The sequence below is a fragment of the Charadrius vociferus genome, unplaced genomic scaffold (genome assembly GCF_000708025.1).
Source record: "Charadrius vociferus isolate BGI_N301 unplaced genomic scaffold, ASM70802v2 scaffold1040, whole genome shotgun sequence".
In the NCBI taxonomy this organism is placed as follows: Eukaryota; Metazoa; Chordata; class Aves; order Charadriiformes; family Charadriidae; genus Charadrius; species Charadrius vociferus.
The window spans coordinates 307126-329658 of NW_009646616.1; the positions used below are offsets into that span (position 1 = coordinate 307126).

The window sequence follows — 22533 nt, forward strand, 5'->3', positions numbered from 1 at the left end:
GTTTAATCTCTTAGGGTGCATCTGCATCCTGATGGGGATGGGGCGCAGAGCCCTGGGGTTTCTCCAGGCAAAGGCCAGCTCATCCCTCAGGTTTTCTCCGTTTCATGTAACACAAGATGGAGGTTTTATCATGTTTTATCCATCCTCAGATGGAGGAGGGCCATGAGGATGATCACAGGGCTGGAGCCCCTCTGCTGGGAGGAGAGGCGGAGAGAGTTGGGGGAGTTCAGCCTGGAGAAGAGAAGGCTCCGGGGAGACCTTAGAGCCCCTTCCAGTGCCTAAAGGGGCTCCAGGAGAGCTGGGGGGGGGGACTTCTTCCAAGGGCATGGAGTGATAGGACGAGGGGGAATGGCTTCAAACTGGAAGACGGGAGATTTAGATGAGAGATCAGGAAGAAATGTTTCCCTGTGAGGGCGGTGAGCCCCTGGGGCAGGTTGCCCCGAGAAGCTGTGGCTGCCCCATCCCTGGAGGGGTTCAAGGCCAGGTTGGACGGGGCTTGGAGCAACCTGGGCTGGTGGGAGGTGTCCCTGCCCAGGGCAGGGGGTGGACTGGATGGTCTTTAAGGTCCCTTCCAACCCAAACCTCTCTGTGATTCTATGATTCTATGAAAAGGGACTGACCATTCTATGATTCTATGATTACGTATAGATGATTCCTCTGGGACAGACAGAGGTTTGATATATGACGCCCATCACTTGCTCCTTCCTCTGTTGCAGCAGGACAGCAACGAGCGTGGGGCGGGAGCACCCCGATCCTGGTGAGCCCGGCAGGGGAAGAACAAGAGAGAGGGAAAGCCGATGCTGAAACGATCGACCTCCCCCTACGCTGAAGTCAGAGCTCAATCAGCTCTTCATTGGCAAAGATACTAATTTCTTCTTTTCCTTTTAACCGACGGTTGGCAAGAGATGGCTGCGGGTGCGGGCAGGGGGTGCGGGCAGGGGGGCTGAGGCACTGCTGCGCCGGCCGGTGCCGACTGTTTGGGTTTCTCCCTCTGGGGTGCTTCCAACACATTGGAACCACTTCCAAGCTCTGGGAATGTACGTCTCAGTAATAAAACTGTCTTCCTCCCCCTGCCTCCTACACACAGATGCTGAAAATGTCTCGTGTAACATAATCAACCACTGGAATTTTATTCTTTTTTTTAACAGATTAGGCTGTTTTGTTCTGTCTCCAAAGCAGACATAAGCTGGCAGACTTGGGTGGTTCTGCCCCCCAAAAAAGGTCCCTCAGCCCTATCTGCAGGGCTTGGGGACTCCCAAGTATCCCCCAGTCTCTGGTGCAGGCTGTATGACCTGGGCAGACCCAGGGACCCCGCTGGCCAGCGGAGCGTACTGGTGCCGAGTACGGCTCTCCTGCTAAGGGCGAGGGGAAGGGCAGCGTGTTCCAGGCATTTGCTGCGTTTCATTTCAGTCTCCTCCGCAGTTTTTCATGGGGTTTTTTTCTATTCTTTTTTTTTTTTTTCCTCAACAGATGCATCAATTTATCAATTAACTGGATAACAATGAATACAGGCACCGTGTAATTTCCTAGAAAATGGGCCAAATCCTGCTGTCACTCTAATCATACTACTTTCATTAAGCCGTTTCAGATGCAGAGGTCTGGCTCTGCGCAGAAAATCTGGAACCAGGAATGTACTGTGAGAGACTTCTGACTTACACAAAGTTTCTGGATCTTTTCCTTGCAATAGTCCCTTGGAGAAAGAAGTAAAGGGATTCAAAGAAACAACTGAGGTGCAGTGAGAAGGGGCACCCACCCGCCTTTCTCCTGCATGAAAAAGAACAATCACAGTGCCCCCGAGCAGCTCTGGGAGAGAAAGGAGTGAGTCATGTTTAAAAAGAGCAAGTTTTGCAAGCTGACCCAAAAATCGCCAACGCCAATTCTCTAACAAGGTTTGATCCAGTCTGCCTAAACTCTTAAAAATGGACTCACCCAATGCCAGTGTTCAAAAATTGAAATTAAAACCCCTCCTGGCAGAGGAACCGAAGTGCCTTTCGCTGATGAGCATCTAGAAGGGCTTAGACTGATTTCAATGGTAGTGATAGAAGAGAACAAAAACATAAAGTCCCACTTCAGAAATTCAGCCGCAGTGAGCGCCCGTGTGGGGAGGGCTGGTGACAAATCCACACTTGACAAAGGAAAAAAATCCATTACATAAAAAAAGTATTTTTAAAGCTTTTTGGAGGGACTTCTGTAAGGCAGAGGTGGGGGGGATCTTTGTGAAGACCCAAGTCAGAGCAGAAAAGACAGTTCACGTTCATCTAATCTATAATTAAGCTAATCAACAGCTCGGACTGCTCTCTATAGGGTGTCCTCTTGGTGTCTGCTGGGCTGTGGGGCTCTCCTCGGGAAGGCGAGCCCCAGGCTCAGACACGTACGCTCGCCTGTCCTTAACACTGCTGCGGCACTGCAGCATCAAGTGACATTAATGACTATTTCATTTCCTGCAAAAAAGCAGGACTGGTCTTTTCTGGCCAACTAAACTTTATTTCCAGACGTTCCTGGTTATGTTTGGACAGTTAATGATAACTTAAGTCCCTGGTAAGTCATACAGGTCAGCTTTCCCTCGGAGATGAATGACTGCCTGCTGCTTGCTCTCAGCATCAAAACTGCAGCTGGTGAAAAGCAGGGGTAGCACCGACCTTACTGAAATACCGTTTGACATATCAGCGCAAGCGTCAGTGGGCTCACTCCTGCCATTCCCATGGAAAACAGACAAGGAAAAGATTTAACCCCTCATCCTCCATCACGCACTCCAGGCTCAGCTCTCCCCTCCTGCCCAGGGTGCTTAATGGCAAACAGGACTATACGCGATGCCGAAAGGCTCTTACGAGCTCTCGGTGAAAGTGGCCGATGCTCTCAGACCGAGGGTCTACAGAGCCGATCCGGGCCAGGCCTCTCATTCTCCAAGAGGGATGTAAGTCGCCATGGAAATTAATAGAGTTGCTTCAAGGTTTATGCCTCTGACCACTAGAGGCTGGTGAAAGAAGTCTTCCAGGACATTATAAAAGGGTTTCTGAGCGTTGTTACCCCTTGCCAGCCAGCTCTCCCCTCTCTCTGTGCTTCGTGCTCCCAGAAACCCACCTGCAGCAAACTCACCCCCATCTGCAGGACTCGTGGAGAGCCCAAGAATCCCACCCAACACTTCCTCCGTGCTAAACGCCCAGACGGTGCCCCGAGGAGCGCTCCGCCGGCGCTGAAGGTGTGCCACCAGCGTGCGCCCGCGGGCAAAGGGCATGAGAGGGGCACTGGAGGTGGTCCCGGGGAAGCAGCCAGGAAAGCCACCTCCTGGATCTCCTCGGCAGCAGGACAGCAGAAGGGAAAGTAAGACGGCTGCTCTCTGGCGGGGTGATATTTGGGGAGAAAGTGGGTAAGGTTTCGAGTCAGCACTCTGCCAGGGCAAGCAGAGGGAAATGCCAAATTCATGGCAGTGGCAATAGGTGAACCAGGTCCTTACTCCCTCCTCTTGAAAATCTCCTGCTCTAATTAATGAAAGGATGAGGGAGAAGCCCCCTCTGAATTAAAACTGCAAGAAGGGAATTCATATCCCATTCCTCAAAAATGCTGGCTCTTAGCTGCTCTGAGGTTAAAAGTCTCTCTCTCAGCTCTGCTGTCAAGCCTGATTATAGCTTAATCTCATTTTCAAATGCCAAGCCCTGAGGATTTAGAGAACTCCCTCCCTCCCAGCTCTCCATTGACCCAGTTTCCCAAAGCCCCATGTTTCTGGAAGGGGACACGCTGCCCGCCACGAGGCGGATGTCTGAGCTGAGCCGCCGAGCCAGCCCGGGCATCACGGCTGCTCTGGCTCCGACAGCGCACGTTAATGGGATCAATCCCGCAGAGACACACTTGTGTGACAAGCACGGCTCGCGCGCTGTCTGCTCCGCCCTTCCCCGTCTCCATTCCTCGTGCTAATGGGGAGATTTCAGGCAAAGCAGAGGGCCGGAGCTCAGCCATGCAGTCTGTGGGCGCTGATGTCTCATCTCTTGTCATCTTGGCCGCCAGGCGAAGGGGACGATGTCTGTAACAACTCTCCATCTTCAGCACAAGTATTTCCCCCACGTACCTTCCCTCTCCCCTAGGTATCCAGCGGATGCTGCCAGCCCAAACGGGACTCCTAGGAAAAGTCGAACGCTGGGACTGTAACTGGTAAGAAGGTTGGGGCTGTTGGGAAACCCTCCAGAGAGCTCTCAAGCAGAGCAGCAACGCTCAGCCTTATTATCCCTATTTTACAGAACAAACAAACCAGCCAGGCTGCCTCGTCTACGCAACAGTTTTTCCATTTTTAAGGATGCTCTGTTTGACTCCACACAGCTTGCGGCTGCAGCCAGCAAACGTCTCGCACCAAAGGTTTTGTACTTAGTTAATGTGAGCAATCTACGCAATATCAGCCCATCAGCATCCCCCATCATGAAGCAGGGACAGAGCCATCACAATTTCTATGCGCCGCTGGCTCTCCTCATCACACCCAGCCATTAGATCACAGAATCTCATTGCTGATTTCTGTATAAAATACAGCCTCCCCTTCCAAACCCCATCTCCATCTGACTGCTGTGGTCTTGCCTCCTCAGACCTCTCCAGGGACATAACACACATCAGAGGTGCTGCCGGTTCTCCAGCAGACACCCGGGGACATTCTGGGGGGGAACGTGAGCTCCCAGTTTCCTGTTGCTCCCATTTTTCATGGCTAAGCCGAACAAAACATCTTCAGAGACTTCATGTGTCAGGTCTCGGAACGTGATGGAATACTCCCAGAGCCCTGAACCCAAGATATGGACTTTAGTTTTAAGCGTTCTGTGGAGACAGGACAATTTACAAGCACTTGGAATAGCACCGCTGGTTAAGCTGCCCTGCAGACAAGGCACCGAGAGACCAGAGCCTGATCTACACCCCAAACCATCCTCAGCTCTTCCTTCCTCCAACTCAGCGCAAACTATATGTGAAGATATTCAAAGCACAGAGGTCCTGCTCTCTCTTGACATCAATCATTTTTCCCACAACATAAATTGACTTATAATAGGACATTTTTAAGGTAAAACATGAAACTGAAAATGAATGAAGACTATGCTCGCATTGCCATCAGAAAAGTGACACCAACATGGACAACTTACCTACGTCTCTTACCCCGGGTGCTGCAAGGAGCAAAGTTTAGCAATGATTTGGGTTTAAAAAGTGGAATTGGGGGTGTAAGAATTTAAATAAAATTAGATATTCCTGGCACCAGGAAGGGTGTGTGGCACACTGTGCCACCAACACAAGGCAGTGTGTAAGGATACAGTTACCAAACAACGTCAGGACGATGAAGTAAATGGAGGAGAACATCCCCGAGCGGACGCCGCCCTGCGACTCTATGCCGTGGTACATCACCGCGTTCCAGTCTTCCCCCGTCAGGATCTGCACAGCGCAATTCAAGAGAGAAGAAGAAGGGGTGACTCAAAGGAAAGACAAAGTAGATAAGGTCTGGGGGAGAGAGGCAGGACCGGCCTCGGAGGGGAAAACGCACATCAGTGCAGCAGACTGCAGGGTCGGACATCAACCCCCGGCCCCGGACGGTCTCACCCCCGGCTGGATGCAGCTCTCTCCTCTGGCACGGGCTGAGGAGGAGGGAGGACCATTGAGGGAGGACCATTGCCCCATTCCCGCCCCCTCTTGCTAATGTGCCCACTGCCCACCTCCCACCGTCGCCTCTTGTGCAGGCAGAGGCAGCAAAAGCCACGTTCCAACACTTCACCCCCAGCAAAATTTCTCCCCTCTCTCCATTTTTAGGTCGTGCAGAGACACCGGGTTCCCACAGCTCCCTGCACGGCATTTCCCACCGACCTGAGACACCTCTGACCTCTAATCCCAGTGCCCCGAGTGGGACCTCTGCCAGCGCCAACTCCTTTCACCCGCTTCACACAGAAAGGCTTTGCCCAGCGTGCCCCCAACCCACACACGCCGAGTAACTGCGTAACCGGAGGGGAAACTCTCCCAACCCCCATCTTCCACCATTCCTCTGCTCCTCAGGGCTGCGGGCAGCGCGAGCATTTCTCCAAATGCCGGCACAACCGCTGCCGGGTTTGCCTGGGAGCTGCACCGCAACTGGTTCTTCTCCAGGTCTCCCGCTTGCCAAGGCCAAGAGGACGCTCCGTCACCCGGATGGCCACAAACCACAAAAAAACACCCCCAAAAAAATCCTTAAGCAAAAGCAATAAGCAAACATGTATGAGTGAGGAGAGATGAGGGACAGAAGGGGACTCTGCTCCTCCTGCGTCCTCGTAGAGGTGCGCACGAGCGCAGCCCGGCTCTGCAGAGCTGCCCTGGCTGCAGGTTCTGCATGCCGACCCCAAGCTAATTAGCAAACACATGAATAATAGACTAACTAATCAGAGTAAGTGAAAACACCCAAGACTCAAATAAGCCTCGTCATGCCAGATGCTAATTTTGCACCAGCCCGAGTGACCTGCCAGTCCTGTTCTTCACCGACGACTGTAACGCAGCCGCGTTTCGGGCAGATCAGCGCTTCATCCGCCTGCCATGGCAGAGCCGGGAGGGAGTTACTTTTAGTACATTAAAACATGCCCACTGGGATGCGAAGCTCAAATTCCTACATAGGAAGTTGTCTTCGTGTTAGCAGAAGAAAAAAAAGGAAAAAAAAAAACCAAAACAATAAAAGCCCAAAGCACGATGTGCACTGTAGTAATCAAGTCCCATGTGCACACAATATGCTCAAAATGATTGCAAATTCCAGACCAGTCGTCAGCTGCTGATAGAGAGAAAATTTCTTGCTGCGGGGTCAGTGCTGATGACAGCAATAAGTTAAGAGCAAGTGTAGACACAGGGACATACAGAGCACACACAACCTTGTTTACTAAACGCAGAATCCGGTCTCAAGTAATGCAGAGCCCCAAATTGAGAGCCCAAGCCTAACCCACACCGCCGGGGTCGCTCTGGGTTTTCACCAGACAACACGAACCCGGGCACTGGGCTTTCAACTCTGGCACTCGATTACGCACAATGCTCTTCACAAACTTGCATTCACACCGTTTCCATGAATTCGCAATTGTTCCTGCTTTCTAGGAATAACCATAAAGGGATTTCTGTTCACACAAACATTCGTGGAAGGGGAAACCAGCGGGAACAGGTCTATGCCCTGCAGGAGAGCAGGAGGCACCGGGTATCACAAATTACAGGCTGTGCATAAACAGGTCCAGCAGGTTGGGGTCTGGGTTTGAAAATCCAACTGGATTAGTTTGGAAGTGGAACAAACACTTAAAGGGGGGAAAAAAAAAATGATTGGTGGAACTTTTGCAGAGAGAGAAATAGCGTAAACGAACCAGCCTGCCCGGGCAGAGCTGGGGATGCTCTGAGGCCACGGCAAGAGGACACAGATTTTGACCCGGTGTCCTTCCACTGTTTGCACTGTCACCCATCAGCTGGAGGAATTACTTAAGCAATTAGGCAGCAGCCCTTGAGGAGCAGAGCGCACGCAGTAAATAAAAGTATTTCTGCCTTGTAACGCCTGTGTTTATGGATGCTATAAGAACTTTTTGCTACGGGAGAGAAAAGGACAGCGTAGCAGAGGGAGGGGCGCGAGCAATGAGGACTTCGGTGTAGAGTGAAGCCTAAACATATTGTTTCTCCCGGGGCCCAAAACTGCTTTTGGCTGCCCCAAATGAACATTTTGTCGAGTGCCTCTCGGCATTTAATACTTAGGCTTGGCTGAGGAGCCATCAGGTGAAAAAGAGCTGTCATGAAACCTGAATGGACTAATGAGCACATTAACGGCGGGAGACGCTCGGCTGCCGAGGAGCAGAACCGCGCCATTTCAGAGGGCTGTGCTGAAAGCGAGACGTTCTCCCGAAGAAGGCCCCGAGTAAATGCCAAATCACGCCAGCTCAGTGTCGTTTCTCGCGGGCAGGGCAGCCAGGGCAGCGCGGGCACTCGGGACATCCAGCCCAAGCCACCTCTGCTCCCCAGCCTCAGCAGGGCACCCGCCAGCAGAGCTGAGGTTTGGTCCCATCCTACCACCGCCATTCCTCATCTCCTCCAGCTTTTAGCAGCTGGCAGCGTGTAATTATTTATGTAGCGGCTCTCGGGGAGCAGAGCAATACCGTTAACACAGGCCTTTCTGCTGTGTGGAGCCTGCGCTTACGGCTGTTGTACACACTTCCAGCTCAACGACTGCTGGAACAGGGAGATGCAACTAGATAGTTTTCATGTGTATATAGATATATATGAAAATATATTTTTTTTATATATAGTTTTGTGTTTGTATTTAGTGTATACACAGCTTGGCATTCAGCTCACGAAGACTTTCCTGGGAACCAGGAGGTGGAGAAAAACGTGTGATGCTCCTCAAAGGGAATTTGGGGAGAGCGGGGCTCAGCCCGCTGCCGGGTGGATAAAATACGTCCTGGGAGTTGCATGACAGTGGACCGTGACCCAGCCAGGTCTGCTGAAGCAAAATGGGCTAAGGCAGGCTGCAGAAGGCTTTAAGACTGTTTGTTAAACAAAGAACCTCCTCCAGAGGGGCTAGGGATGGACAGGGCGGATCTGCCTTTATTGTATTTGTTCAACACATCGAGTGCGTTCACTGAATGATGTTACTCTGCTCATTAGAGCAGCAACCAAACAAGCCCGCCGGCTTGCCTGCCTCCATGGAAGACAAGGTTAGAAGAGAGCCCAAAGCCCGTGTTGAAGACACATTGACACTGGATTTGCAGTTCAGGGGAGGAGGGGGCCGGACTGGGAGCAGAGGGTATGGAAATGCCTCCGCGAGGCTGCCCGGAGCTACTCCAGTGCTGATGGGTTTGGCTGGTTTTAATTCGTAGCTCTGACATTTTAGACAAATGTCATAAAACCAACAGTGTTTTCCTTCATCCCACAACCACTACATTACAGGGGTATTTATCTCAGGAATATAAAGGAAATATTTCAGCTAAGTATTCTCAAGAGACAGCTCTGGTCCGTCCCAAAGCACAATAACGTCAAGATTTCCAGATGCTCATATCCGGAGCCTGACTCGGGTTCAGTTCCGGCTCTATGGCAATACCTTAACGTTTCTTTAAGCCCTTTCTTTGATGAGTACTAAAATACTATGCAAATATTAATGTATCATGATTTGCAATATCCTGCGAGGTAAGTTCTACCGAACGTGCTTCACATCTGGAGAGAAGCAATACCTGTAATGAAGCTGCTTATGAAGAGGTCACAGGACACGTTTTCTTTCTGTTTCAATCCAAAAATTGTCATCAACCCTTTTTTTTTTTTTAAATCCCTTTTTTGGGACATGACACTTGAAATACATAAGCCAAGCCTTGCTGAGATCTGCGAGAGTTCAGATCCAGGCTCAAGCCTCAGCTCAAGCCACGTCAGCGGTTAGTGTAGGACCAGGCTATGGGTGCAGTCTTCCGCAGACCCGGGAGTGGTACCCGCACGTGGCGCAGGGTGCAGCATCCCCAGCGCTCTGCTGAAACACCTGAAACCACTGGTTTAAAAAAGGCAGGCAGAGAACAGCTGCAAAATCAGCCTCTTAAATCTGAGCACTGCGTCTGCCAGAACTGTGACTTCTCCCTGCCATCGAAGGAACTTGCCCAAGGCTAATGCCTCTTTCTGTGCTCCCCCATCGACTGTAATTCTTATCCAGCATTATCTTATCTCAAGCTATTACCGTGCAAAATGCTACATTATTTCCTTACTGCCTGGAGCTAGCTCAAGCCTCTCTCCTCATTAAATCACAGCAACCGCGGGAGAAAGGGAAACAGGTCAACCCGGCGCTCGCTCGCTGTCTCTGGGGTTTCGGATAGGACGGTTCCCGCAGCGGGGCACAGGCGAGTGATGCTGTTGTGCATACAGCCCGGGCAGGGGCTGCAGAAGAAGAAAGCCCGGGCACGCATGGACTTTCAGCTCTGCGCAGAAAAGCCTATTTTACAAATCTTTTTTTTTTCCTAGCAAAAAATCTTTTGTTCTGGTTTTCCTTCATTCCATAGCATTAATTTTTAATGATGCACTGGTTAATCAGTGTGGCAAAACAGATAAGAAGGAGAGATTTCCCCTTTCCTAAATTCCACAGATTTTTGGGGGACTACTTCGCCTCCCCATAAGCAAGAAGAGATGCTCAGGAATTTATTTTCTAACGTGCAACGAGGTATGGCTTTACCTGGAATACTGTGAGGATGGCGGCAGGGAAGGTATCGAAATTCGTGGTTGGTGTTTCATCTTGGAAATTGAATCTGGAGAGAAGTAAGAAATGACAACAAGAGCAGTAAGACACAAGCAACTCCCATGCAGCCTCCGAATACCCTGTAACCCCTCTCAGGGAGCATCATTCGTTCCACCTGGCAGTAACACCCCAGGCAACCACAGCGGGGAACACCACGTCTCTGAGAAGATGCTTAACAGAACTATTAGCAGAAACTCAATTTTATTCCTGGAGAAAATTCCAGTGCTTTGAAATTCATTTTCACCTGCAATTACAATGAACAATCAAAACCTCAAATGATTTTGCCGAACAAACCATTCCAAGAAGTTTTTGTCCTCGAGCTTAAAAGTCAAAATTGAAATTGCCCTTTTAGTAGATCATTTCATTTTAATATTTTAAAGATAAAATAGTGATTGATTGAAAAAAAAAACCCACATGTTATTTCATTTCAAATTTCATGCTAGAGTTTAAATGGTAATACTGTGATATTTCTTGCTGCAAAATTCATCACAACAGGCATTTCTAATGAGAAAAATCAGATTCAACAAAACCATGTTTTCCACCAGAGAAATATTCCAAGTGAATAAATACACCATCTTCCTGGCCATCGGGGAAAGAATTTGCCTTTCCCCTAACAGCAGAAAAAGTGCTGCCTCCTCCAGTCCTATTTCAGAGGTGTGGGTGTACGTGGGGACCATGGAACGACACAGGAGCTTTGAATGAGGGTAACCAGAAAGAATTCAGCTCTGGGTAAAACACCAGAGCAGGAACTCTTCTATAAACCCGAGACCGCTTCTCAGCAGCACAGAAGGACCGACATCTGCGCCCACCACGAGAACCCTTCAAACCCTGCAGCCCCTCTCTCCCTTCTCTATTCCGGGTAACTGCCATCAGATAACCCCTGAAAGGACAAAGATTAATTAAACTTACTGTCCTCCAAAGAGCTGCATCCCCAGCAAGGCAAACACAACGATGAACAGGAACAGCAGGAAGAGCAAACTGATGATGGACTTCATGGAGTTCAGCAAGGAGACCACCAGATTCCTCAGGGAGTTCCAGTACCTGCGTTGGAGATCAGAGCAGCCAAGAGGTAACATGAGCGGGAGAAGAGCCTTCGGTGAGAAATAAATACGATCTATTTTCTTATTATTAAAAAAAGGCAAAGAATGGCATGGAATAGCAGCATCTTTGATGATCCGAGCGCTGGAGCACCTCTCCCATGAGGACAGGCTGGGACAGTTGGGGGGGTTCAGCCTGGAGAAGAGAAGGCTCCGGGGAGACCTCAGAGCTCCTTCCAGTGCCTAAAGGGGCTCCAGGAGAGCTGGGGAGGGACATTTTCCAAGGGCATGGAGTGACAGGACGAGGGGGAATGGCTTCAAACTGGAAGAGGGCAGGTTTAGATTAAACATTAGGAAGAAATTTTTTACTTTGAGGGTGGTGAGGCACTGGCACAGGTTGCCCAGAGAGGTTGTTGAGGCCCCATCCCTGGAGGTGTTCAAGGCCAGGCTGGACGTGGCCTTGGGCAACCTGATCTAGTTGGAGATGTCCCTGTCTATGGCAGAGGGGTTGAAACTGGATGATCTTCAAGGTCCCTTCCAACCTAAACCATTCTATGATTCTATGATCTTTAAACTCCCCTCTCTGATTGGAAAATACAGCTCACGGAGTGGCAAACTCTCTTGTAGCACGGCAGGAGCAGAGACGGTCACCTCGGCACACGGGTACCCATGCACAGCAGCCGTCTGCAGCAGAAGTGTTTGGTTTAGTTTCCCACTAACCCCGTTCCTGGTATAGATTTCAACCTCACTGCATCTTCTCATCCGGGATGGCAGTCAGCAGGAGTGTCAAAACCAGGGATGTATCGATATCACCAAGGTGAGACTGAACGTGGGGACAGCGAACCCCTCCCTCCCTAAGACATGAATTAACCGCTCATTTTCACCAGGACGGCTTTGCAGTGTGTCCTTCCAACTTCTCGAATGCCAGTAACCACAGGTGGGCTTAGACTCCCACATGTTTAAACACTTCCTTAGACATTTAACACACACATTCATGCACAGCGATGCCTTCCGCGTGGGGCAGTTCAGCCCCATGGTTTAAGCATCCAGGACTGTGCAACTGCCTTGGAAGATGAAAATGAATCCGGGACATTAACTCCAACACGGAGAGAGGGAATGGCTCAGCCCAGATCCTGACTGACACATCCAAGTCGCATCTGGCCAGATGCTGAAGTTAGTTTGCTTCTATCTCCCCCGTCCCCCGAGACGGCTCCTGGCACACTCGCGGGGAGGCACCGCTCTCTTTTCTGCCTTTATTGCCCTGCTGAGAACAGGCAGGGAGCATTTATATTAGGAAAACTAACGAATCAGAAAATGCAGAAAGAGCTATTAAGCAGAGGAGCTCTTTGACAATCTCCTTTTGGACAGACAGGCATGCGGAACAAAGGGGCTGGAGCAGGTGGTAGGAAACGAGTGATTTAGAGGCTTTTCATGTGTCCTCTGTTAAAAGTTTTGAGTCTGAGATCATGGAGGGACATTTTTTCTCTCTTTTTCTCCAGTGACTTCTCTTGTTTTCACTGCCCAGCGCTGGGAGCTGCCATGTGGATGTGACTCTCCGCAGCAGCGTGTCCTACCATCCCGCCCTGAGCATCCTCCGGCTGCAGCTGCGGGGACAGCCCCATGCACGGAGCTCCTGCCTGCGGTGCAGCTGTGGGTACCCAGCAGAAGGAAGCCCATGGATTTGTCTCATCTGCTGATGGGGAGAGAAGCTCAGAGCTTGAGCCAGAAGGCCATCCTTTCTCTTCTCTGTCTTCATTTTCCTCCTCTTCCTTCCCCCAGGTGTAGCTGAGAGGACGGAACCCCCCCCACCATTTCTCTGTGCTGAGGATGATACAGGCACGTCCATCCCAGCGGAAGCAGAATCTTGCATTCCCACTCCACCCAATCCAAGAAAAGTTACATCCATAATACAGCGACAGAGGTTTCAGGGGAAACTTTGGTCTCTTGAGAGAATATCTTCAATTGAAAAAGCTGCAACCAAACCTATCCAGGGTTAGCCCCTAAGCAAAAGTTGGGTTTGTTCAGCCTGGAGAAGAGAAGAGAAGGCTCCAGGGAGACCTTAGACCCTCTTCCAGTATCTGAAGAGCACCTACAAGAAAGCTGGAGAGGGACTTTTTACAAGGACTTGTAGTGATAGGATGAGGGGGAATGGCTTCAAACTGGAAGACGGGAGATTTAGATGAGATATGAGGAAGAAATGTTTCCCTGTGAGGGCGGTGATCCCCTGGGGCAGGTTGCCCCGAGAAGCTGTGGCTGCCCCATCCCTGGAGGTGTTCAAGGCCAGGTTGGACGGGGCTTGGAGCAACCTGGGCTGGTGGGAGGTGTCCCTGCCCAGGGCAGGGGGTGGACTGGATGGTCTTTAAGATCCCTTCCAACCCAAACCTCTCTGTGATTCTATGAAAAGGGACTGAGCTTCTCTCCCTGGAGAAGGAGGAAGCATTTGCTGACCACACAGCTCTCCCCTGCTTGACACAATGGCTTCAGGCAAAATCTGCCACAAGGAAGGGGTTTGCACCTCATTGTTAACACAAATGGACACAAAATACATGTGGAAGTTCATCCTGGAATAGCTCAGCACCAAACCCTGCCTGAACATAGAGCACCAGGACATAATGAGGAGTTGCGTTTCTACAGATGCCAGTCCCCAGTCAGGGCAGTCACAACAAAGAGGAAAAGATGTGAAGCTGTTTTCTCCTCATCCTCCTCACTAAATTTCAGCCTCTCTTAAGCTGCATCACTTCATAGTGCATCCTACTGTCACCTTTCAGGCTGGCTGTAATTTAACTTTTTTAACCATTGCATCGCTCTGCTGTCTGCAGTCACACTGATTTGGGGCACGTGAATCAGAAGGTATTCAAAGCAGGTGGACCACAACTGGCTTTGGTTAAACACAGAGGCAAAAAACACCACCAGGGCTGGGAGCTTCAGAGAAAAACTGTTATGAAAGAGACTAAAAAAGGGGGGAAAAAATAGAACTACTGACGGTCAAGATGTTTTCACACTTAAGATGGTAACGAGAGCGGGAAGTAGTAGCAATCTGCGCCCGGTGCCATCACTTTGGTGGCTCTCCATGAGTTATGCTGAGCCGTGCAGCTCTGGCACTGGGGTGATGTGGCCCAGCACCACTGAGACACCCCCCCCCCGAGCGAGCTGGGGGGCACCTGGCTCCTGCTAACGCAACGAACGCACTTCTGTCACGTCAGGTGAAAAACCCACAGAAGGAGGTGAAGGGAACTGCAGCAGCAGTGGGGTGAGGATTTCATCTGCTGTCCTGAGGAGGGGGAGAGCACTCGGCTCACCCCATGAGATGCTTTGTTAAGTTACATCCCCGGCTTCATCTCTTTATTACGTTGGTTAAAATCCCAAATAGTCAAAACTCACAAAAGGATCGTTTTAACTTGTAAAAACATCCAAAATTTTTAAAAAGTACAACACGCAGTCAGACAGGCTAAATCTCAGTAGCTCTGGATGAAGTCAACTGCTGACAATTGCTATGAATTTTCTACAAAAACTGGAGTTTTCCATAAATAAGTTTAGCGCAAAGGTAGGCTACAGTGACATTTCAGGGACAGGCGCCCACCTATTTTGTGGGACAGTTACAGGATTTAATGTTTCCAACTCTTTTGCCCCACAGTACAACAAACGACAGAGGATCGCACACAGATTTTGGATCCACGTAATGATCCGCAGGCAGAAATCTGCAAACCCTACCGAGCTAACACACCCCGCGCGCCTCAGCAGCTGCAAAAGTATCTGCTCCCTTCAAATCACTGTTTTGCTCAAACGTGATAACCTGTGCTTTATCTATTTGAGGCTGTTGGAGCTTTTTTGGAGGGAGGTGTTATTCCTCCTTTTGTTAATTCAAGCCAAAACCAAGTAAGAGAGTGATGGAAAGAGGGGAGATCTGAGGAGTTAATGGTGTAAAGTGCTGTTTAAAAAAAAAAGGGGAGGAGGAAAACAACAGCAGGAGCACCTAAATATGTCATCAATTTCCACACCCCAATTTTGAAATCCTGCAGAAAGTGCTCTAGATGGATGTATAAATTGCACAGTGGCTGTTTGCCGATGGCAGCACACATTAACGCAACGTGTGAGCATGAAAAAGCTGTGGCGACCCAACTCTACTCAAAATTCAACTTCACAGGCTCAAGACGGAAAACCTCAGACATTCCCAGACCAGCACAGGCAACAGCAACACACTTCATATTTGTGTCAACATGGTGGTTCAGGCACCAGGATTTAGTATCTAGCAATAACCAGGGTAGCTCAGTTTTCCAGTTCCTAAATACTTAAGGAATTATGACCTGATCGGCAGTAGATAAGGACAGCAGACAGTTGATGGGGTTTAGAAAATAAATAAGAAAATTTTTCTCTTACCACAAGAAATAAGGGATCACCTCAGGAGATTTTTGGTTTAAACAAGCTTAAAAACAAAGAAAAGGATGCGCTCACGTAGTCCATCGCTACACTGTGGAGCCCTCTGCCCTCTGGTAGACAAACGGGTACATGAGGCTGAGGAAAGGGCTGTTAAAAGTCCTTGTGGATGCAAACACAGGCTCAGGAACTCCCTAAACTTACAACTTCCACAAACCCCGATTGCCCAGCCAAGGAAAGGGCAGTTCTGCATCTGCAGTTTCCTTCCACTCCTGTCCCCAATTAGGGCCAGTGCAGACATAGGATGTCTGGACAGACAACACCTTTGGTGCCAGCTAGTACAGGGGGCTTGGGGGGTTGTTTTTGCTTTTTTTAAAAAAAAAAATAACAACTTACTTATTTTTTTTTATAAGGGTGGAAAACACTTCTAGTTGCTGTGCGGCCAGTGATACAGATTTCATATGGTGCTAAAAGTCTAATGTGAGCGAAAGGGAGCTGGACTTACTTTGTTACTTTGAAAATCCTCAGCAGTCGAAGCGCTCTCAATACGCTGATGCCGAATGAGGTCCCCGGTTTCACTGCAGCCCAAATAACTTCAAATATACTTCCCACGATGACCTGCAAGAACAGTCCATTTTACATAAGGCAAAACTTCTGCTTAGTTCTTTGCGGTGATTTTAGAGAGGCTGAGGACAGAACAAGAATCAGAGCTTGGGCGGCGATGGCTGTGTTACGAAGGCTTCAGCAAAATCATCAATCAGCCAACAGCACCGAAAACCCTTGTTCCAACTTTCTGCAGACCAGTAAAAAAAGAGCAATATCTAGAATCGGGACAGACGCATAGGAGATCACACAGATAGGAACTTGTTACTTTCTCCTTTAGCAGGCAAACTACCTTAATATAACCTTTTTTGAAGGACACTGTCCCTTTTTGGGCTGGTTTTGGTTTGCTTTTTTCACACTGGCTCAACTGCAAACGCCAACACTTCATTTTCCCACCCCGCGCAGTCGGTCCGTAGAGAGGCAGGGGGACACTGCCCCATCCCCCTCTTCCCATCAGAAGCACCAAAAGTCTTCACCCCCCGCACTGCACAACAGCGAAGCATTAACTCTGGGCAAGATCTACCAGAAAATTCTGGCGACTGAGAGTCTTTAGGAGAGCGATTAAGGTGATAGCTATTAAGAGATGCTGCAAAGCGCAGACACACACACCCCCAACCAGCCGCCAGCGCCTCAGCCTCGGGTTATTGAAAAAATTGCCTCCAATCAAGGTGGTTTTTTTAAGTTTTGTTTTGTCTGTTTGGTTGGATTTTTTTTAAGGTTGGCCGAGAATTAACCTCAAGCGATAAAGAAACCTTCTCTGAAATCCTTTATTACAAAAAGGACAAGATAGTAATGGGTTAAGCACAACTGGAAAGGGCAATTATACCCACACCGGTTACCGCACAGTCAATAAGAGAAGACAGGCATTTCGCTGCCGATTGCCGTTACTACTCGTGTTACCCCAGCACTCCAGAGCTCCCCTGGACCGTGGTCCCCAGTTGCATGGAGCACACCATAAACACGTGCTCGCTGCCCGCAGCGAGCAGACGGTTTGTGCCGCAAGAGGGAGTGTTAATGGGAAGTCAGGGCCGGCAGAGCGGTGTCTGGGTACCTGAGCGGTGCCGGGAGACTCGACTTGGAAATCCCTCTCATAAACACAAAGCTGGACGTCTTTGTGTCTTTTGAAAACTACAGCATTGCTTGCAGCTGCTCTGCAAGAAATGGTGTACCCTGAGCTTCAAGAAAATGTAACGGGAGAGAGGGAGATACAGTGGCTTAACCAGTTTCCCCCATCAGAAAAAGAAGGAACTAAAACTTCTCTCCTACAGTCTGTCACTCTTGGGAACCCCTCATGAATCAGCAAAAACCTTTCCTTAGACCCTCCACATGTTACACTGATAATTAATTTTCCTGGCATCTCAGCGTGGCCTCCTGGGAGCTTGTTTCACATGAGACCCCACTGGACTGTTTCTCCCAAGACTGATGTCGCTCTGATTTGTTGTTTCACTTTTTCGCATTTGAACAGTTCCATCTTGATGGTTTGTCAAACTAAACTGACTACAGATCTGTGTGATGTTCCAGTGGGGGTGAAGGAGCTGAATTAATTCTGGGGGCTGGAAGGTGGGTGAGGAGGGAAGAAACATAGATAGAAGTAGGATCCCTATGGATTCTCTAAAGGAGGAAGAATTAGAAGCAGATCAACAGCTTTACCTCCTGGGAAACACTCGGCAAAGCTTATAGCTTATTGCCAGTGCTGCACTCACCATAGCGTGACGTGAAGCAGCGAGACCCGGTAGGTTTAGCTCTTGCTTAGCGCAAGCTCTTAAATCAGCTACCCGTGACCATCGGGTACAAGCTTTTCTTGTTGTGTGGAAGGAGCATCCTGGATACAAGGATCCAGGGAAACTGGCAGCCAGCATGGGGGCGAGCTGGCTGCAGCTGGGAGCCTACCTAATCCATTGGTGAAGGACGTCCGTCTAGTGCCCGTCATTGGACAATGCAAAGAGGGCAATGGTACCCTTAAAAGACTAACTGGGCAACGGTGCTTGGCCACCAAGCGTCTTTGACTCAGCTTACAGAAGCTGGGGTCTTGGGGCATGCACTGAACTTAAAGAAAGCTGGGTGTCAGCCCCCGTGTATTTGTGGGCACACTCTTCATTCCAGCCTTCGCAGGACATCTCGCCACTGCAGTAAAGACTTGCCACGGGTTGGCCACCTTCAGCCGAGGGCACTGTCTCTGCCCCTTGGATTAGGCGCCAACTCTGAATGTGCGGACATCTAGTTATCTTACATCATCTGTGTTATTTGTGCTCTGGTTTCCTCTCACGACAGTTTGAGTCTGTGCGTTATCCTTTGGGTGAGGCAGCCAGAAAGAGCGGCACAAGGCACGTCAGTGCTGGGAGCCACCACCAGCCGCAACAGACACCCCCAAAAGGAGAGCCCCACACTCGGTGCAGCCCGATGCAACACCGTGGTCTGTTGGACGCAGCTGATTCTTGGGCTGGATGGCTTAATCTCAAAGTCGATTTAGCCCTGAACCCGTAGTCTTGGATTTAGGAGTGGTCCCTTACGGAAGGTAAGAATACCTCCTCCTCCCTTGCAGGAGCAGAGCTGAAGCAGGGAATTTTGCTCCGCGGGGGAGAAGAACCACCCCCAGCATTTTGGCAGATAAAGACTAGAAACCACAGACTAAACCTTGGCGAGAAGGGCTGGATGATATGCACGACCTGAACTGGTTTCCCCTTGCCCGTGGCTGCACCATAAACTTCATACCTGGTTTGTTAAAGAAGCTCCACAGAGGGATTCCCGCTCTGGGATGCAGTGCTCAGCCCACACCAGAGGTAAGAGAAACCCAGTTAACCTCTGTGAGGACAGATTACAGCCTAATGGCTTTTAATGAATAAATTAACATCTGCATGCAACGTTCTTTGTTAGATGGCCAAAAGCGGCCCCACTATTCACTCTTCAAAGCTGTAGTTTTAGCAGGAAGGGGAGAGCCTGTACTTCTGCACTAAAGGGATGGGAGTTAGTACCTTTGTGTCACCTAACCACATGTTTAGACTTCTGCTCTGGGCACTGTCTGAAAAGTGCTGCCTGTGTATCTTTCGGTAAATGCCATTAAATGGATGATGGGGAGATGAGCAATGAGATGTGTGGGGTTTTTTTCTTTCAATCACCTCATTTAAAGGGGAACGAGAATCTCTCAGTAATCAGAGCACTGACTGGTGCTGATGCTGCGAGCCCTGTAGCTCGCCGAGGAAATGAAATCCCCAGCTGTCACGTTTCTTCCAAAAGGACGATAACTAGGGGAAGCTTAATGGGTTTCACTGCAGCTAATTTGTACGACGACTGCTCCCCGCAGGAGACACGCTTACAGCACCGTTTCCCATGGACTGCCATCCTCACCCTTAGACGCCCAACCCATCCACGCTGGTGAAGGCCACTCACCCCAAAGTCAAAGCAGTTGAACGAAGAGTGGAAGTAGTTTCTTGGCCCCAGTCCATACATCTTCAAAGACATCTCAGTAAGGAACAGACCCAGAAAAACAAACTCTGCGAAATCTGGAAACAGGAAAAGAGATTAAATTAGTCCACAAGACCTTGGCCGGCAGATCTCTTCATGTGGGGAACAATGCTAATTTTTCATAACACAGACTGCTGCCTGCCAGAAGAAAACCCCCTTGCAATGGCAAACAAGACTCCGAGGAGAGTTTCACATAATTATTTCTATATGCACATGAGCTGTATTCAGCCTTCAAGAACTGTGAAACCAGTCTTTCATGTGTACTGTGGGAAGGTTGCTATGAGCATTAAATAATATTCTCATCGCCTTTGTAAAGGCATTTCAAAAGAAAGCTCTGGATCCAGTATTTCTAAAGGTCTAACTTAATTGCACAGGTAATGTTTTTCAAATGTGTGTTTGGGATTTCCATACCCACGTGAGATAGGCGCTTTTGAGAGTGGGGTGTAAACTTTTGAAAGATCCTCTTATGATAAAAATACCTTTATACCCAACAGAACTGCTGCCTCCGAGAGCTCGTATTCAGAGGTGTTGTGTCTACTGTTAGCACATAACCACGTTTATTTTTGTTATGCCTGTATAACCATATAATTATGGAAGGGCAAGTTCTGGTTCCTTCTGCTTCACATATCGCAGGCAAATAGGCTGTGAAGCTTTTGATGGGAAAATTTATCACGTACGATGAAACAAAGGGCAGAAAGAACATAGCTCGAGATTTCAATTTCCAGATCAAGTTTTTAAGACTTGAAGCGAGAAAAAACATTGCCTTTGGCATTTTAAGTCATGGAAGTTTGGGTCTGGAGGCCAATAAGCAGCAGAAACAATGGAATGTTAAAAACAAACACAAAAAGGGCAAAAAAACCTTCTACACTACCAAAACAAACCAAATAGCATAAGGCAAACCTCTTCCACTAGAGAAAAGATGAGGAAAAGAATCAAACTTCAAAAGGTGGAGATTAACCACATTGCTTAGTGCCGTACAGAAGGTTCTCGGATGCTGTAGCAGCTCAAATGCTACGGGAAAGTCGTCTTCTCTAATCTCAGTTCTACGATTCCGGGAGCGATAAAGACAGGCCGGTGCCCAACTTTTCTCAAAGGTGCACACGGACAGACAAGGGGCAACAGATACGAGTAGCAACAAGGAAAATTTCAGCTGGATAATCCTGACTCCCAGGTGCTTTGTACGCCTCCTGCAGTCTGTGGCTCCAGCTAACCAGCGTGGGGAGAGAGAGAGAGGAAGGACCAAGGGTCCTTTCCCTTCATCCACTGCCTCGCACCTTCACATCACGTGAGGGCAGTTGGCCCAGGTCCATCTCGCACTGCTGCTTGTCTTTTGAAACGGCTTGGAAACTACAGCTTCGATTACCAAAAAATAAAAAAAATTAAAAAAAAGTTTTAAATTTTAAATGAAAGACAGTCATGAAATATCATAGGTGTAAAGTTAACTGAAATCCAGGAAGCATTAACTAAATGAGAAAGGTTTTATTAACACTTCAGTGAGGAGCCCACAAGGACACTTCTGCCAACATTTGCAATAGGAGAGGAAATCCCAGGGTGGTATTCATTATACCATGTGCCCTACTCTCCTTGAAAATAGGAGCAATATCATTAAAGGAGACTATCAAGGGCAAAGTGTTCACATTTGAGGAAAATAAGATGACAAAGTATGAGGTCTGCAGACTTCTCAGCCTTTTCCCCACTGAGAGGTAGGTTCTGTCTGCTGGACCTCAGTGCTCAGGGGAAGGTACGGTCACGCGAAGGAGCAGCACACCTCAGAGAAGCATGTTCACACCTGCACCACGCTACAACTTTTCTCTCTTTTCTGTCATCGGACGCAACAGCTCAGTGAGCAAACAGTTGTTTCCAGCACAAGGGCTGCTGGCGTAGGGAGTTATCCAGAGTTACGCTGGCAGTCCACCTGACTACACCAGTGCAGAGGGTGCGAGAACGGGACCAGATGAACCAACGTCAGGCATGAAATGAGATGGCTGACAAGTCCAATAACATAAAAATATAGATTTAAAAAAAAAAAAAGTGTTTGGTGGTATTGAATTTCCTTGCATATAATTAAAAAGATCTCAATTGTGAAGTTGTAAGAATTTTAAAATTATTAATTATTAATAGCTGACCCTGTAAATCAGAAACTTAAATTAGCTTCCAGGCCAGATCTTGACCTTCCATTCTGCACCCTATGTACTTTGGAAATCACAGAATGGTTTGGGTTGGAAGGGCCCTTAAAGACCGTCCAGTGCCACCCCCTGCCCTGGGCAGGGACACCTCCCCCCAGCCCAGGTTGCTCCAAGCCCCGTCCAACCTGGCCTTGAACACCTCCAGGGATGGGGCAGCCACAGCTTCTCGGGGCAACCTGCCCCAGGGGCTCACCGCCCTCACAGGGAAACATTTCTTCCTAATATCTCATCTAAATCTCCCCTCTTCCAGTTTGAAGCCATTAATTGTAAGAAACAGAAGACAAAACTCCCCCACTAAAGCAGATGCATCTTCTCTGGGTGTGGAAGAATTCGCACTGCTGCTGTCATCACCTACTTCAGTCATTAGCCCAGAGGGAAAGGTTGCACAGGGTTTGTGCTGACAAGAGCCTCTCCCTTGCTGGGGAGTTATCACTCCCATCTTCGGTTCCAGCAGAGCTCAGCAACCCCACGGCACTTATTGGAATGACTTCAAGTCTCCCTATCACAAGGATTGATACCAAACCAAAGCTTTGAAACTGGTGGCCTTGCTTAGTTAGCAGACCAAACTGAAAATCATAGGAAGGGGTTGTAGATCAGACCTATAGAAAGCATCGCACAGCCTCCACCTGCTTCATACCTCACTCCGGCAGGGAGATGCTCATCCTCTTAT

General features: G+C 49.0%; 1 protein-coding gene across 1 annotated transcript in view; it reads right to left on the reverse strand.

Annotated features, from left to right (window-relative positions):
- The window catches only part of CACNA1B (calcium channel, voltage-dependent, N type, alpha 1B subunit), a 424961-nt gene that overhangs the window by 224812 nt on the left and 177616 nt on the right, over window positions 1-22533 (reverse strand). Inside the window, 5 exon segments of the mRNA XM_009888006.1 lie at window positions 5274-5391; window positions 10139-10211; window positions 11111-11242; window positions 16118-16230; window positions 19603-19715. Of these exon segments, the coding sequence (XP_009886308.1) occupies window positions 5274-5391; window positions 10139-10211; window positions 11111-11242; window positions 16118-16230; window positions 19603-19715 (549 nt within the window).